The sequence below is a fragment of the Diabrotica virgifera genome, chromosome 1 (genome assembly GCF_917563875.1).
Source record: "Diabrotica virgifera virgifera chromosome 1, PGI_DIABVI_V3a".
Classification (NCBI taxonomy): domain Eukaryota; kingdom Metazoa; phylum Arthropoda; class Insecta; order Coleoptera; family Chrysomelidae; genus Diabrotica; species Diabrotica virgifera.
Genome location: NC_065443.1, coordinates 287309166 through 287325210, shown reverse-complemented (window position 1 = coordinate 287325210; position 16045 = coordinate 287309166). Strand labels below are relative to the sequence as shown.

Genomic DNA, 16045 nt, shown 5'->3' with positions numbered 1-16045 from the left:
AATGAAGTTTACTGCCCGACGCGTAGCGGAGGGCAGTAATCAAACTTCTGGTAAACCGATTCTTCCGGTTTAAGACCTCGATTTTATACATCAAAAAAAGAACCTATATACCAAATGTGGTTGAAATCTGAAGTCTCGTTCAAAAGTTATCGTGCTATTAGTCACAATGTATAGTCGCCATTTTGAATCTCCGCCATTTTTGTAAGAGGCAAAATCTGAGATGGCCTCTCATCTAAATTTGAACCTTTATATGTGCAGTATATGTGTTCCAAATTATATACTTTTATCATTAAATGCACAATTGTTTCACATATCGGCTGCACTAAAAATGGTCCTAAATACGGCGATACAACTCTTTTTCTTTCACTTAAGACTATACCTGTGCCGTGATAACATCTTCATAATATGTATTGTTTCTTCTCGAACATTTGTACCTGTCTTACATATTTATTTCTATTTTGTCATTGAAAATGTTGAAACGAGTTTCATCACACTAAGTAACAAAACTTCGTATTCAGTGCAAGCGATTTCAGTTGCAAATATCGTACTTGCGTGGGTGTACTTCTAATTCTGTTACAACACAAAATTACACTGCACCGATCACCTTACGTTATGTATAGTGAATGAACCTGATTCAGGCTCCTTAAATTCAGTAATAGTTTCGTCCACGCTAGTAAAAGTACACTATTGTGCTAGAGCTAGACATACAATAATTTACAGAGGTGTTAAAAAATATACAGGGTGTAACAAAAATACAGGTCATAAATTAAGTCACATATTCTGGGACCAAAAATAGTTCAAATGAACCTAAATTACCTTAGTACAAATATGCACATAAAAAAAGTTACAGCCCTTTGAAGTTACAAAATGAAAATCGATTTTTTCGAATATATCGAAAACTATTAGAGATGTTTTATTGAAAATGGACATGTGGTATTTTTATAGCAGGAACATCTTAAAGAAAAATTATAGTGAAATTTGTGCACCCCATAAAAATTTTATGGGTGTTTTGTTCCTTTAATCCCCCCAAATGTTTGTGTACGTTCCAATTAAACTATTACTGCCATTAGTTAAACACAGTATTTTTAAAACTTTTTTGCCTCTTTGTATTTTTTTATAAGGCATCTTTTATCTAGATATGGCTTCTTTTTTAATATGGTTCAAAATATACCTAAAAATGTAAATCATAAATAAATGTTCATATTATTACCAAGTCTTCGTAATCGTACTTAACCAATACTCAAATATGTGGTGGATTTGACAAATATTCAAAATATCTCGATATAAACTGATTTTTCGAAAAAGTACTGAGAGGCAAAAAAGTTTTTAAAACATTGTGTTTAACTAATGGTACTACAATAATAATTAAATTGGAACGTACACAAAAGTTTGGGGGGTTTAAAGGAACAAAACCCCCATAAAATTTTTATGGGGTGTCCAAATTTCACTATAAAAGTTTCACCTTTAAAAGCTTTCTTAAGTTTAATCAGTTACCTGCAGCTGTAAAAAAATGTACTAGACTCAATAATTTCAAAATATTGCTTAAACAACATATCAAAAATTTATAGTGTACTTTCTTTTCTTTATATTGTATGTATATTAGGATTTTTCTATTTAAATAAAGATCTATCTATCTATCTATCTATCTATCTATCTTTAATTTATTCTTAAGATACTACTGCCATAAGAATACCACATGTCCATTTTCAATAAAAAATCTCTAATAGTTTTCGATATATTGGAAAAATATTTTATTAAATTTTATTAATTATAATTTTTTTTATTAATTATATATTCTTTTTGTAACTTCAAAGGGCTGTAAGTTTTTTTATGTGCACATTTGTACTAAGGTAAGTTAGGTTCATTCGAACTATTTTTGGTCCCAGAATATGTGATTAAATTTATGACCTGTATTTTTGTTACACCCTGTATATGTAATAATAAATAAACAGTATATATCCTTTTGATTCTGAAACTGTTTCCTTCTGGCATGTCTAACATAAATATTATGTTTATATAGAGCCACAATTCATTGTAATAGAAATTACATTTTTAATTATATTACTATTTGACGTTTGGAGTGAGTGAAAATCGAAACCTAAAATAATAATAAGTAGAAACGGAACTTTGTCAGAACGCGCAAAAAAGTGGCCATCTCAACGTTTGGTATAAATTTTTAAAAAATGCGATACGGCCGCTTTGAAGATAAGAGCTTATCGATATTTTAACATCGCATTAATCATAAAAACTAGTCATTAGTAGTCAACTTGCATATTAGTACAGTCAACATTATTAGAAGATAAAATATTAAGCAATATTAATTAAACTTTTTTTATAATTTTAAGGAAAAAAAAGCAATTTCATGAGCGGAACCAAATTCAAAATTATTCTGCATATCATTTTTGAAACGCTATTTGTTTAAAATATCTCATGTAGAAAATCTACATCTCAAAATGTAGAGCAGGAAAATTATAAGATTAGGGACCAAAATCATCATTAAAAGTTCGCAACAATATCAGTGAAGTCATGTATATTATCTTGTGTAGTATCCTTGTTTTAGTAATATTTATTTTAAGGTCCGATGGACCTTCATTTCAAATTACCTGGTTCAGAAATTGTTAATTATTGGGACACCGTTTATTTTGGGTGAAGTCGAGTTCGCTCCGCTTCGTTCAGGTATATTTTAGAAGGGTACGAATTGGCTCCCGCATGAATGCGGGTAGGCTCTCATATAATCGCGGAAACATTAGACATTGTTGCCAAATCGTGTAATATTTATACTGCTTAGGAAATTTACATAGTGATATAGACTTTTTATAGGAAAATTATACTTTTAGACAAATACTTTTAGAGTTTGTTTTAGTTCAACATTGGCATATGTGGCAATTTTAACACAAATTATCGGTGTCGGCCGAAAATTAAGTTAGGACCGAAGGGTTAGGTCTTCCTCCTTTCCCATAGATATTTCTAGGAAGGTACCTGTTTCTAACAAAAAGAGAAAATTTGAAAGAAGTGACAACGCTGGGTGACATTTTCGACATGTTTAGGTAAAATAAATTTTGTCTATGGGAGCCAATTCGGACTCTACCTTTTTTAGTTCAGGTAAAATTCTTACCATTGGGAGCGAACTCGACCCCGTCCTTTATTTTTATACCATTGTATGTATCTTAAAAAGCCTTAGCTAAAATATATCCTGAATATAATATTAAACAGGAAACTATGGCAATACCCCCTTTGTGGAGGAAGGTAATAGATAGGGATGACTGAAGAGAAATTCTTTAGGAGGTTAGGACTCACAAAGGGTTGTAAAGTAAGAATAATGATGATGATGATGATGATGATGATGATGATGATAATGATGATGGTGATGATGATGATGACGATGATGATGATATACATATATTAAACAACAAAGAGAATAAGTATTTGTTGTTGTCGGTTTTATTGACTGTGGACTTAAGGGGATGAGTATAGAATCCATTTGAATCCAAATTGACTATAATACTTCTTGTTATAGTAAACAATTCTTGACAAGAAGAACATGAAGTACGAAGTAAGATAAATAATTAATGCTTTGGTTAATAGAAATACTAGAGCAAATTGAGGAGACGAAAAATGCCTCCTCAGTGGACCTTAATGTAGGAGACTTGATAATTGATACGTTTACCTTATGAGGTAATATTTATACCTATATCATCATCATCGTTGGGGCTAGGGCCGAAGTTGAGCCTCGACTTTCCTAAGCTAATTTCTCCATTCGGTCCTATTCTGTGCAGCTTGATGCCAGTTGACAGCACCTATCTTTTTGCTATCTTCACCTATACCGTCCCTCCATCTCAGCATTGGCCTACCTCTTCAACTAGTTCCCTCAGGCTTCGACAATAAAATACGTCGTGCAGAGAACCTTTCATCGGCTTTCGCTAGATTTGATGCCCACTGTAGGCATCGAATTTTTATTGCAGTGAATCAGTAAAAGCATCAGGTGATGCCCTGGCCCACCGTAGGTATCTAATTTTTATTGCAGCTCTTAGAAATGCACAATCAAATTTAATTATTATGTGGTTAATTCACATTGTAAATTGCCACCATTTATATGTCTACTTTTTCTATGTAAGAATTTAACAAATTGAAAGAAACAGCTATAAGGGTAAGAAAAAATAGAAAATTAACATTTTACAACACTGTAAAAGCTATTTCAACATTCGTCTTAAACTTTTTTCGAATTTTCTATAAAAGCACTATTGAAATGCCTCTCATCTTGTTAATAACCTATGATTTAAACAGCTTCTGTTAATTGGATAGATATTTCTTGAAGCGTAGATATAATAATCACAGCCGCATCAAAGAAATAAAATCTTTTTGCAAGGACGACGTGTAAATAGTGCCCCAGGCTGCTCGTTCAAAGAATAAACAAATAACAATTATCAAGTACATTTTTGCAACAATATACTGCGTTTTTTGCAAAGCGGATGCAGTATTGTATTACAATTCCTTTTATTTCTTTTGTTTATATAGATTTAGTTTGAATTAATAAAAAACATGGAAAGTGTATATGAAAAAAATCAATAAATAGAAGAAAATGGGTGTGAAAAGGCCATAAAATATCTCATTTAGCAAGTTGTCTAGTATTTATTGTACATACCAGAAAAATGTTTAATGTAAAAAATATTCCAATTTTGCGAATTTTCCGATCGCTTATGAGAGTATTAATGGTAAAAGAACTGGCCAAAATAACTAAGGAACTTTTCTCCCTAATTTCTCCCAGTCCACTTTAACGATTTAATTTTTATCTCCTCCCCCTCTTTACAACTAAAATCCCCTGTCCCAAAAATTACGATATTTAGTGGTGCATTATTTGGTACCAGAACCTAGGGGGCTGCGGACTATCAATACTAAGCAATGACCATCACTGCGAATACCAGAGAAACTGATGCGATTAGTAAAAACGCCTCTAACTAATGCAGCATCTAATACAGTCAATATAAAGTCATAACAGAGAATGTCGTTAAAATCACTTTAATGTCAATGGAGGATTAAAACAAGGAAACCTTCTACCAACAGACTATTTCAACCTAGTATTAGAAAAAATAATTAGAGTAAGATCCAGGCAAGCGGTACGATTCTGGACAAAAGACAACAGTGCATAGGTTTTACGGGGTATTCCCATCTCGGCTCACTATAATCCTTTAATCATTTATGATACCCCAGGTACATTTTAAAAACCCCCCAGGTCGGCTCGAAGATTAACAGGTAAGTATTAGTACCCCATTAGTAGGTATAATAATAATTTTATCTTGGAATTATATATTAGGGAAAATAGATTGTTTGGGTATCTGCTGCGCCACTGCTTAGGTATGTGGTCAAAAACATTTATTTCTAGTTAAAGTTAGTATAGTCTAGTATATTTTATATCGGGCAGTTTTAATCTTTGCGCCGACTTGGGACATTTTTAAAAGACCTACCTGTTTCTTGGGCCGAGAGAGGCACTGCCCGGTTTTACAGATGACTTCAGTGCCGGATTAAGAATCTTGAGGCCCCTAGGCAACCCAAGCTAGGAGGCCCCTTAATAAACTTTTGTCTTTTCCTTCCAAAACCTCGGATAACCCCTCCATCGCCGAGCGGTATTCCTTTGATATATTGTTGGACATTTTGTAGATTTAAACTTAAATTTTTGTTCCATTTTGTAAAACATGTTGCTTGAAGAAATGAAACAAATAAATAGTCAAGAAACTATTTATATAATTTTGCAATAAAAAACGATTTTAGTTTTTTTTGTTATAGTTATCAATAAACGAACGATTCATTTTAAAGTATAATGTATAATATACTATAAAAAAATTTCTAATAATGAAAAAAAAAGGTCGTAGAAAGAGTATAGTATTCTACTCACATGTAATGGCTATTATTCACTCTGATGAATAACGACACTCGCCTTCGGCTCGTGTCGCAAACTTGATCATCGTGAGTAATACTCATCATTACATGCTCGTTGTCATTACATAATTATGTAATAGTAAATAATTATGGATTAAATTTAGTTTGAGTTTTCAAAGCCTTATAAATTATTTAGATTATTATAAAGTAACTTTTCTGTTTCATAGAAACAAACTTAAACTACTTAAAATATCTTCAACTTCCAAATTCTCCAGCACATCATCCTCGATAGCCATCCATAATTGAGTGAAATGCACCAATGCGAGAATATTTTGTGCCACTGTCGAATGGTGACAGTTTTTAATAATTTTCATTTTTGAAAATGACTGTTCGCCTGTTGCATTTGTAATCATTAGCGTAAGATAAATCTTACAAGCTACTGACAAATTTCAAAACTTCGATTCGAATTTGTTCTCATAAATAACCCAAAAAGACTCTGAAACAGGAATAAATTGTTTTCGCTACAAGTCCTGGAGATAGATTATAGAATATTTGAACTGCAGTAGTTCATCTTAAATTTCAGGTCCAATATCATCAGTATACTTTTCATGTAGTTTTGAAGCACACTCGGTTATTTGAGTATCACAGTTTTGGAAAAACACACAAAACACCAAATACTGAGTTACTGACTCGTACGAGTCGTACGCTGTCAACTGACGACTCAGCTCAATAATTAGCTTATCCAAAATTGTTAGATTCGTTTCAACCTTCAACTTTTCTCCACCCTGTAAAAAAACTTCATTGACATAAGCATCATCAAAATATAGTTTTCTTGCTTGCGTTTGTTTACTCTCGTCGGTTAATTGAAAGTATTGTAGATCGCAGACCTTCTGCTCGTAGTAAGCAAAATTATCTCCTTGGGATTTTAAGAACTCCAAAAGTCATTTTAGAAGCTGAACTTCAGTTTCAAGTTCAATCTCTTCTCTCTGTAATGATTTACTGACATCGTTGATGAGTTCTAAAATTGTTGACCAAAACTCATTCATTATGAGTGTTACTGTTTTGACATTTCTTTCAACAAACACTTAGCCTCATTAACTGTTTCAGCTTTCTGATTAGGGTCTTCAGCAAGAGTAGAGTACGCAAGGGCAAGAGCCTTGCAGTCCATCTAGTGCTGCTTGTTCTTTTAAGGACAAGGTTTAGATTGTGGCGAATGGGATCGCCTATTGATCGTAGCTTCCCAACGGTGGATAGAGGCTGAAAAAATTTGTACACGGACTGAACAAATCCAAAATACGGTATTGCTCCAATAGTGCGGCGCAAAAAATGTAAGTTTCAAGTTTGTTATTCTTAGAAAATGAGCCTGGAGACCATTGTATTTGCCTGACATGTGAAAGGCATGATTAATGAAGGAGAGGGTAGCGAGGGGGCGCTAACTCATTTGTTGCTCTTGATCTTACTACTTTTCTAAGAAACCGTGCAGACTGATAGGCAGTATTCTTCCTTGTAATGTAGTTTTATACGTTCACCATCACTTTGCTGGTATTGCGCGATATTTGAATTTTTCAATATAATATGATTTACAATTTTTATTTAAATCTAATTATTATTTTTTCATTTTGGGCCCTACGAGGCCTCCTTTGGGGCCGATGCCCCTAGGCAATTGCCTACTTTGCCTATTGGTTAATCCGGCACTGGATGACTTGGTATTTCTGACACGTTCAAAAATATAACTTCCAAATATATGTTTATGTATTGACGCTAGAAGCTAGAAAATATGTCGTCTATAAATCAAGAAAAAAAACAAATATATGGAAATGAAAGGGAAAATGCAGAAGAATATAAATGGATCACTCTAAGGATGAATGAGGGAATGTATAAATTTGAAAAAGTAACAGAATTTGATTACGTCAGAATAACAGTTACAAATAGAAGAGACGAAGAGAGAGAAAGATGTATCATTAAACGCACTGTTGATGGCAAAAAACGTGTCCAGGGCAGTAAAGATTGGAACTTATGAAAGAATAGTGAGACCAACTACAATGTGAAACTTGGACAATGAATCAAACAGTTGGAGATTTGGGAGAAGAAAATTAAAAAAAACAATTGGTGGTATAAAGCAATCTGACGGGGAAAGGCACAGAAGAACAAACAAAGAGCTAATGGAGATGCATAAGGGGCCCAAAAGAAAAATTAGTCAAGAATATCGAAGTCAAGGACTGTAGTGCTCTTACATATAAAAGAGAATGAGTACTTCCGCAAACGAAAAACAAAGAAAAGCGATGAAACCAGCATACAGAAATAATTACAGAAGCAACTGACAGAATAATTTCCTAATGACAGAGTTTCTGAACGAAAAACTATCACCACATTTAACATGTGATAGATGACTATATAGTACAGGAAGAACGTATTGCAGTGTCCAGTTTTGTTTATGGTAGGGGATCCCAAGCGGGGATTTTTGCAGTTACTCGAGCGCGAAAGAAAATCACATGGGGAGAAACCTTGTACCATGTAAATGTACACCTACCATGTATGGGCTCTTAATACACGGGAGTTCGTTAAGGGGGTCAGAAAAAATATATTCTTAGAAAAACTTAAAATTGTAAGATTAAGATAAGGTAAGTTAAATACATAAGGGGCGTAAGGAAATAAGCGAGTCACAAATTTTCACAAAAAAGCGAATATTTTGCGAAATAAACGTCAGACCGAAAAACAAAAAAATGCGTTTCAGTATTTTTCAAAAAACTATTGAATGATATCAAACACGACCCCCACGGAGAGGGGTGGAGGGTAAATTGAAAATTTTAAATAGGAACCTTGCGATATTTCTCGAAATGAACATCAGGTCTAAAACTGAAAAATACACGTATTCTATATTAGGTATGCAAGAAATGTATTAAAATCACTAATTTCAATGTACCTATCTCATTGTTTTATTGACGAGAAAAGAAATTATTGATTTCTCTAAACCTGTAGAAGCAAAAAAATATACATATTAAAACACATGCATTCGACAACAAGAACGCATTAAAACTGTTGTGTATAGTGTGAAGTAAATTAAAATTATTATTACAAAATAAAATTGACACCCCTGTACATAATTGCTAACCCTTCACCATTTTGTTTAACAGAGTCATTGCACTTTGAAATTCCTTCCTGTTAGGAAGCCAAAACGTCAAATAATGAATTTATTTTTAACACCATATACAGAAAGAGGAGGATAAAATATGAGAACAATAGAAATCGAATGCATAAGTGACTCCATAGTTTGCATAAAAAACGGATGGAGCTCATTATGAGGTCAAAGCGAATGACAGGAGGGCAGTAAAAATGGCAAAAAAGAATTCTGCCATAAATCGATAAAGGTGAGTGCAGTAAAGAAGACATAAGTGAAAATAACAGAATTATCTCCAAAACAAAAAACGCAGTAGCAAAATATGGCCAGAAATCTTAAGATAATAAAACGTATTGTAAGTTGTCTATTAAAAGGGTAGAAAGAAATAGAAAATTATTGAAAGATGTTTGCAATCAAATGTCAAAAGATTTATTTAAAAATTTTCATTTTAAATTATAGCAGTTTATTTTTAAAGAATAATATCTGGCATTTCGTATTATATGCATCGTAATAATAGTTTCATCCCTTACACTTCTTATAGCACCCTGTCAGTACTCACCGCAATGAAAATCCGCATCTTCTCCTTCACCTAGCAATCTAGTTTATTTTTAAAGAATAATATCTGGACATTTCGTATTATATGCATCGTAATAATAGTTTCACCCCTTACACCTCTTATAGCACCCTGTCAGTACTCACCGCAATGAAAATCCGCATCTTCTCCTCCACCTAGCAATCCTTTCTCGCTAAAAAAACTGGTACTCCTCGGTACGATTGTGTAGATCACGGATAACGCGCGACTTCTTCGTAGAACCACTACTAGAACCGTTGGAATGGTCGCAGAGAGTGATAGTAACTTGGAGTTCTTCGCACACTTCTACTCTCTTTTATAAACTAGGTTCGTAATGGGGGTACTTTGTGATTTTTGTAACCAGCAGTACCATTAGCTCGAGTTTAATTATATATTAATTCCACTAAATTGGAGTATGTAGCGACAATTAAAACTATTAGGAATGGTAATAAGTTTTATATGAGGTACCTACATACGTCTGCACGAACGATAAATAAGAATGTCATGCAAATAATAGGATATGCGAATGATATAATCATACTGGTAATCGAGAAATGACTAATAGATAAAGTTTTTTTTTTATTTTAAGCAACATAAAGAATACACCTAAAGATTATTCAGCATTTTCTTCTTCTTCTTCTTCTTTCTAGCATGATCGAGCATGCTAGTAGACTACTGCCTGTTCATTGCCATCAAGTCTTCCCCGGATGATGACGTCCAGCATTCTCACCATCGTTTGGTAGTCTACCCGGTGGTCTTGTACCTACTGGGTTGCGCTTTTAACGATTCTTCTGTCCTCCATTATCTTTATATGTTGTTCCAATATCTTCGTAGCATTATCCTATAAAAGTGCTCTTCAACCCCTGCTTGTTAATAACAGCCAGATCTCTACCGTTGATTCTGTAAAATTTCTTGGTATTTTTTTACACAGCAACCTCAAATGGTCCCTTCATATCGATTTGTTAAGTAACAAACTCGCCTCAGCCTGCTATGCTATAAGATCTGTTTCGAAAGAACTCAATTTAGCATCTTCTAAACTAACATATTTTTCCTTATTCGAGTCTCATCTTCGATATAGTCTTCCTTTTTGGGGTTCTAGTACAGCTGCCCAATTAGATGTTATTTTTAAATTACAAAAAAGAGCAATAAGGTATATGTTTGGCCTCAGAAGAACAACACATTGCAGACGTTACTTCAAAGATCACGGAATTTTAACCCTTCTATCTTTATATATTTTAGAAACTGTTTGCTTAATTCGTAAACACATGCATGTCTTTCCAGCAAGGCCTCATCATGTCTACTCCACCAGAAATTCAACTGTTGATGTCTATTTAGCGTTCCCGTTCTCTGAGTTAGTGAAGAAATCTATATTATATTCCGCAAAAGAACTATAGAACCATCTCCCTTTACAATTCAAATCTGCAATATCTTTCCCCAAGTTCCGTAAAATGACAAAAGCTCATCTCTCTAAAAGACCATATTATTCACTAGAAGAGTTTCTTAATGACTAACTAAGAAATTACAGAAATGCACAAGTAACCAAACTTATCTATATTTGGGTGTCACATGCAGCAGCTTAAACTTATTAGTTCCTGTCTGTATTTTACTTTGTTGTATGTTTACTTTGCAATTTATATTAACTTTTGCAATATATCGGTTTTGTTTTATTTTCTTTATTTTATTAACTTGTATTTTTTTTATATTGACGATTTATCAAATTTCAGAAAATTGTATTTGTTATTGTTATTGTTATTATTTACTTTTTTTTACTTTATGTTAAGCTTTGTCCATAAAATTTGTATAATTTTCAGTGACAATAAAGCATATTTGTATTCTATTCTATTCTATTCGTCTCGTCCTATGTCATGTATTCCACAGTTTTGTCTGATGTCTTCACTTCTTATTCTGCCACGTAGAGTTTTGCCTTGTATACTTCTTAGTGTTCTCATTTCAACTGTTCTCATCATTTGTAACGTTCTATTTGTGTCTGGTCTTGTTTCTGCCGCATATATTATGTTATAATAGGTCTTATTGTTGTTTTATATAGGGTGAGGCAGATAACTGGCCTATTAGAAATATCTCGAGAACTACAGGCAACAGAATCATGAAAATTGGAATAAAGGGGTTTTGAAGGATGATCTATTAAATGAAAATATTTTCATCTCTTTGCAACTTCCGGTTATACCGGAAGTTGCTTATAACTTCGTTTTTCTAAATGGGACACCCTGTATATTTTTACATTTTTGGATTCTCTTCGATGTCTCCTTTTTTAAAATATGAGGTTTTGTAATATTATACAGGGTATTTTAAAAGATAATTACGTATTTTTATTAATTTCGTAGCAATATTCACACCCTGTAGAATTGTAATAGTTTGACATCTAAAACTCTACTTACGTTCAAGTGATTTTTAATATATTCTACTATTGTTAAGAATCATTAGTATAGCTAAATTTTTAATTTTAGTATACAGTGTTGGTCGAAACTCGGAATGAGTATTTTCTGAGTTTTCTTAAATAGAACATCTTGTATTTTTGTATTGTAGTGAAATAATATTTTATAGTACTTTTTTATTTCTTAAGCATTCCCTATACCTAACTGCTTTAATTTGTGAGTTATTGGTGATTGAAGATAAACATTAATTGCAACAAAAAATACGTAAAATTTTGTTAGGTTGGCCGTGAAAATACTCAATCCCAAATAATTTTTCAGAAATAAATACATATTAATCCAGACTGGTCCTTAAAATTACCAATAATGGTTTAGTTATCAAAATACCTACGTAGTTAAGATTGTTGGTGCGATTAACAATTAAGCACAAATTAAAGCAGTTAGGTATAGAAAATGCTCAAGAAATAAAAAAGTACCATAAAATATCATTTCATTACAATACTAAAATACAGGGTGTTGCATTTAAGAAAACTCAGAAAATAGGGGAAATATGCCTGAGACGGCATACTGGCTGAGATGGCATATCGCGCGTTTTTCGTAAACTATTCCAAATTTGGTGCCTAGTGTGACAGTTTTCAGTCCCTCAAGTTAAAATTTGTCAACATTGTTGAACTTATGCATGTTAGTTTTATTTTGACAGCAGTAGCTTTTGGAATGTTAATTAAGTAGGACAAAATATTTATTGACTTTTTTTGTATCACATTATAATTCGCGAGTCTTTACACCTGAGTTAAGTTTTTAAATTTTGTGATGTTCTTTTACCTTATGCCTGTATCGATTTATATCTTAATAATGTGCTTAAGAAAAATTAGGTTAAAAAAACGGTATGATTGCAATGTTGCCTGAGATGGCATAGTAAGCAGGTGGTTTAGATGGCATAGGTATGCCATCTCACCCTTATGCGTTTTTACACTGCATTAATTTTGTTATATGATTGAAGTTTATCGTTACAGTTATGGGTCGTTTTAAGAGAAATTCGAACCAAAAAAATCGATTCCGTCGATGTTGAGACAAGTGACGAGAAAGATGCTGCTTGCATTTTTTGTAATGGCCTCTTTTCATTATCTCGTTCTCGAGAAACCTGACTAAGATACCAAATTTGTGGCAAGTGGTCATATTTCGAATGTGCCGGTGTACCCATGACTACAAAAAAAATTATTTGTGACTTATGTCGAGATTAGTGCCTTTATTTCAAGGGTATGCCATCTTACCCACATGCATGTGGGTGAGATGGCACATATAATACTTAAAAAAAAAGAATGTGTGTGTGTGTACTTTGTACGCACGTAAGAAGATATTCTTCTATTATATAATAGGTAATTTAAACGAAGTAAATATACTTAAAAGGTTATTTGTACTTATTTTATTTAAAAATCAAACTAACTTTCTTATCTACCACTTTAAAAAAGAAGAATATCTTCAAAAATTATATAATAATATACTTACAATCATAAAATCTATAAAAAAAATAAAAAAATAATAACTTGCTTGGGGCTTGAACCCACTTCACGTCTACCGCGCCATACGAAAGTTGACGCCATTTCAAACTGCACCAAACTCTCGTATACGTCATGTGGGAATATACACAAACTAAACGTTTACACCATAAATTTATATGAATTTAATAAAATTATTAGTTTGATTTTTGTCGAAATAAAATACAACAAAATATAGAGTAAGAAAACGATATATGAGATGAAGATTTGTAGAAAGATTGTTCGTAATCAGATTATGTAAATTAAAGCATTGCCTACTAATAGGTAACTACATATAATAGGTAACTATATTATTTTGTTTACATTTTCCAAATAGATAGGTATTGAAATTATTAGGTATTTCCAACTGAAACATTTAGAATTACGTACCTGCGGCTTTTCAAAACTATTTAAAAAGTCATTATAATTATAAATTTGATTTTATTTCTGTCCACACATCAATAAAAACTAATATTATACAATATTTTTGTTTACCGATAACTTCCATATTGAACAATTATTGACAGATCATTTCAAAATTTCAACACCCAATAAGAGCCCGTATAACAACTAATACCATACTGTCGGTGTGCGCATGCACGCGGATCAATCAAATTTTACCCTCAATCGATTCGCCGCTAAAGAAGAATATCTTCAAAAAATTTTCAGAAAAAAACTATAATATGTACCTTGTTAAAAAATAATGTTATATTTATGTAAATGTTCCTAGCACTGACTTTGATTTTTATTACATGTCTAACTCTATCGATTATCGATTACAAAACATTTAAAAAAAAGTATGTCGTCTCAGGCATATCTCCCCTACTCATTCCGAGTTTCGACCAACCCTGTATACTGAAATTAAAAATTTAGTTATACTAATGATTCTTAACAATAGTAGAGTATATTAAAAAACATTTGAATGTAGGTAGAGTTTTAGATGTCAAACTATTACAATTCTACAGGGTGTGAATGTTGCTACAAAATTAATAAAAAAAACGTAATTATCTTTTAAAATACCCTGTATAATATTACAAAACCTTATATTTTAAGAAAGAAGACATCGAAGAGAATCCAAAAATGTAAAAATATACAGGGTGTCCCATTAAAAAAAACGAAGTTATAAGCAACTTCCGGTATAACCGGAAGTTGCAAAGAGATGAAAATATTTTCATTTAATAGATCATCCTTCAAAACCTCTTAATTTCAATTTTCATGATTCTGTTGCCTTTAGTTCTCGAGATATTTCTAATAGGCCCTTTATTTGCCTCACCCTGTATATTTTGACTTTGCTTTCGTGTATTACTCTTTAAATAATACAATTTTTGGAAAGTCAGAAATAAACAACAAAACTAAACTCAGAGTATATAACAACATAGTAAATCCGATAATGACATATGGGGCAGAAACATGGGCCCGGATTACGTACACTCGATACGCATCGTATCCGCCATGTTTTCCCATAGCGCCTTACGGGAAAACATGGCGGATACGATGCGTATCGAGTGTACGTAATCCCTATGATGTATTGTGCAAAAGAAACATTCTTCTTCTTCTTCTTCTTCTTCTTCTTCTTTTATATAGGCAACACTGCCTGTTTTTCTTCAACGGTGCCTTTCATTCTGCCCCTAAAAGAAACATGAACCAATGATAAACGCGATCGAGATTAAATACATGAGAAGAATAGCTGGAGTTACGAAGTTTGATAGATTTAGAAATGAAGATATAAGAAAAGAGCTGGAACAAGAAACGATAATGAGGAAGATCGAAAACAAACAATTAAGCTGGTTTTGACACATACAACGAATGGACAAAAAAATACTTACAAAGAAGGTACATGAAGCCAAAATGGGAAACAAAAGAAAAAGGGAAGGCCGAGGAAGACATGGATGGACGAGATTCAGGATATAGGTGAAAGGAGACACATGAGTATGAGGGATATGAAGAACCTGGCCACCAATAGAAGCGACTGGAAGAAATGGATAAAAGGCGGAACCCGACATCCGACGCTCTGAAGGGCACTAAGGAATATGAGAAATAAGAAGAAGAAGAAGACTTTGCTTTCGGTATTGAGATATTTGTTCTTCCATACGATTTCTTTCAGGCATCCCGAGATTCTAGCTGTTTTCATTGTTTGTTCTCTGACCTCTTTTGAGAGATTTCCATAGCTTGTTATTTCCGCTTGTTATTTCCATAGCTTGTTATTAGACAATGATGCGTGTTGTCACCTGACTTATTCAACATTTATGGTGAACATGTCATGAGGATGACTTTAGAAGGATGGGGCGGTGGAGTAACAGTGGTTGGTAGGAAAATCTCCAATTGAAGACTTGCTGATGACACTACACTTATAGCAGCAAATGAGCAAGAAATGTTTGATCTACTGCGAAGAGTTGAATACGAGAGCAATAAAGTTGGTCTGAAAATCAATAAAGCTAAGACAAAAATAATGGTGGTCGACAGATTGCACACTATTCAACTGACTAACATGTTACAGGAATACCAGACAGTAAACAGCTTTGTCTATCTCGGATCTAGTATAAGTATAACTAACGAT

At 32.9% G+C, this 16045-nt stretch overlaps 1 protein-coding gene across 2 annotated transcripts in view; it reads right to left on the bottom strand.

The window, feature by feature from the left end:
• The window catches only part of LOC114324292 (transcription factor SPT20 homolog), a 242704-nt gene extending 232841 nt beyond the window's left edge, over nucleotides 1-9863 (bottom strand). Inside the window, exon 1 of one of the 2 annotated variants that reach the window (XM_028272095.2) lies at nucleotides 9692-9863. In XM_028272095.2, the coding sequence (XP_028127896.2) occupies nucleotides 9692-9709 (18 nt within the window). In that variant the 5' untranslated portion in view covers nucleotides 9710-9863. Of the gene's footprint in view, nucleotides 1-9551; nucleotides 9592-9691 lie in introns of those variants that run through there. The other variant, XM_050651403.1, reaches the window with a different exon arrangement.
• Between the last annotated feature and the right edge of the window lie 6182 nt (nucleotides 9864-16045).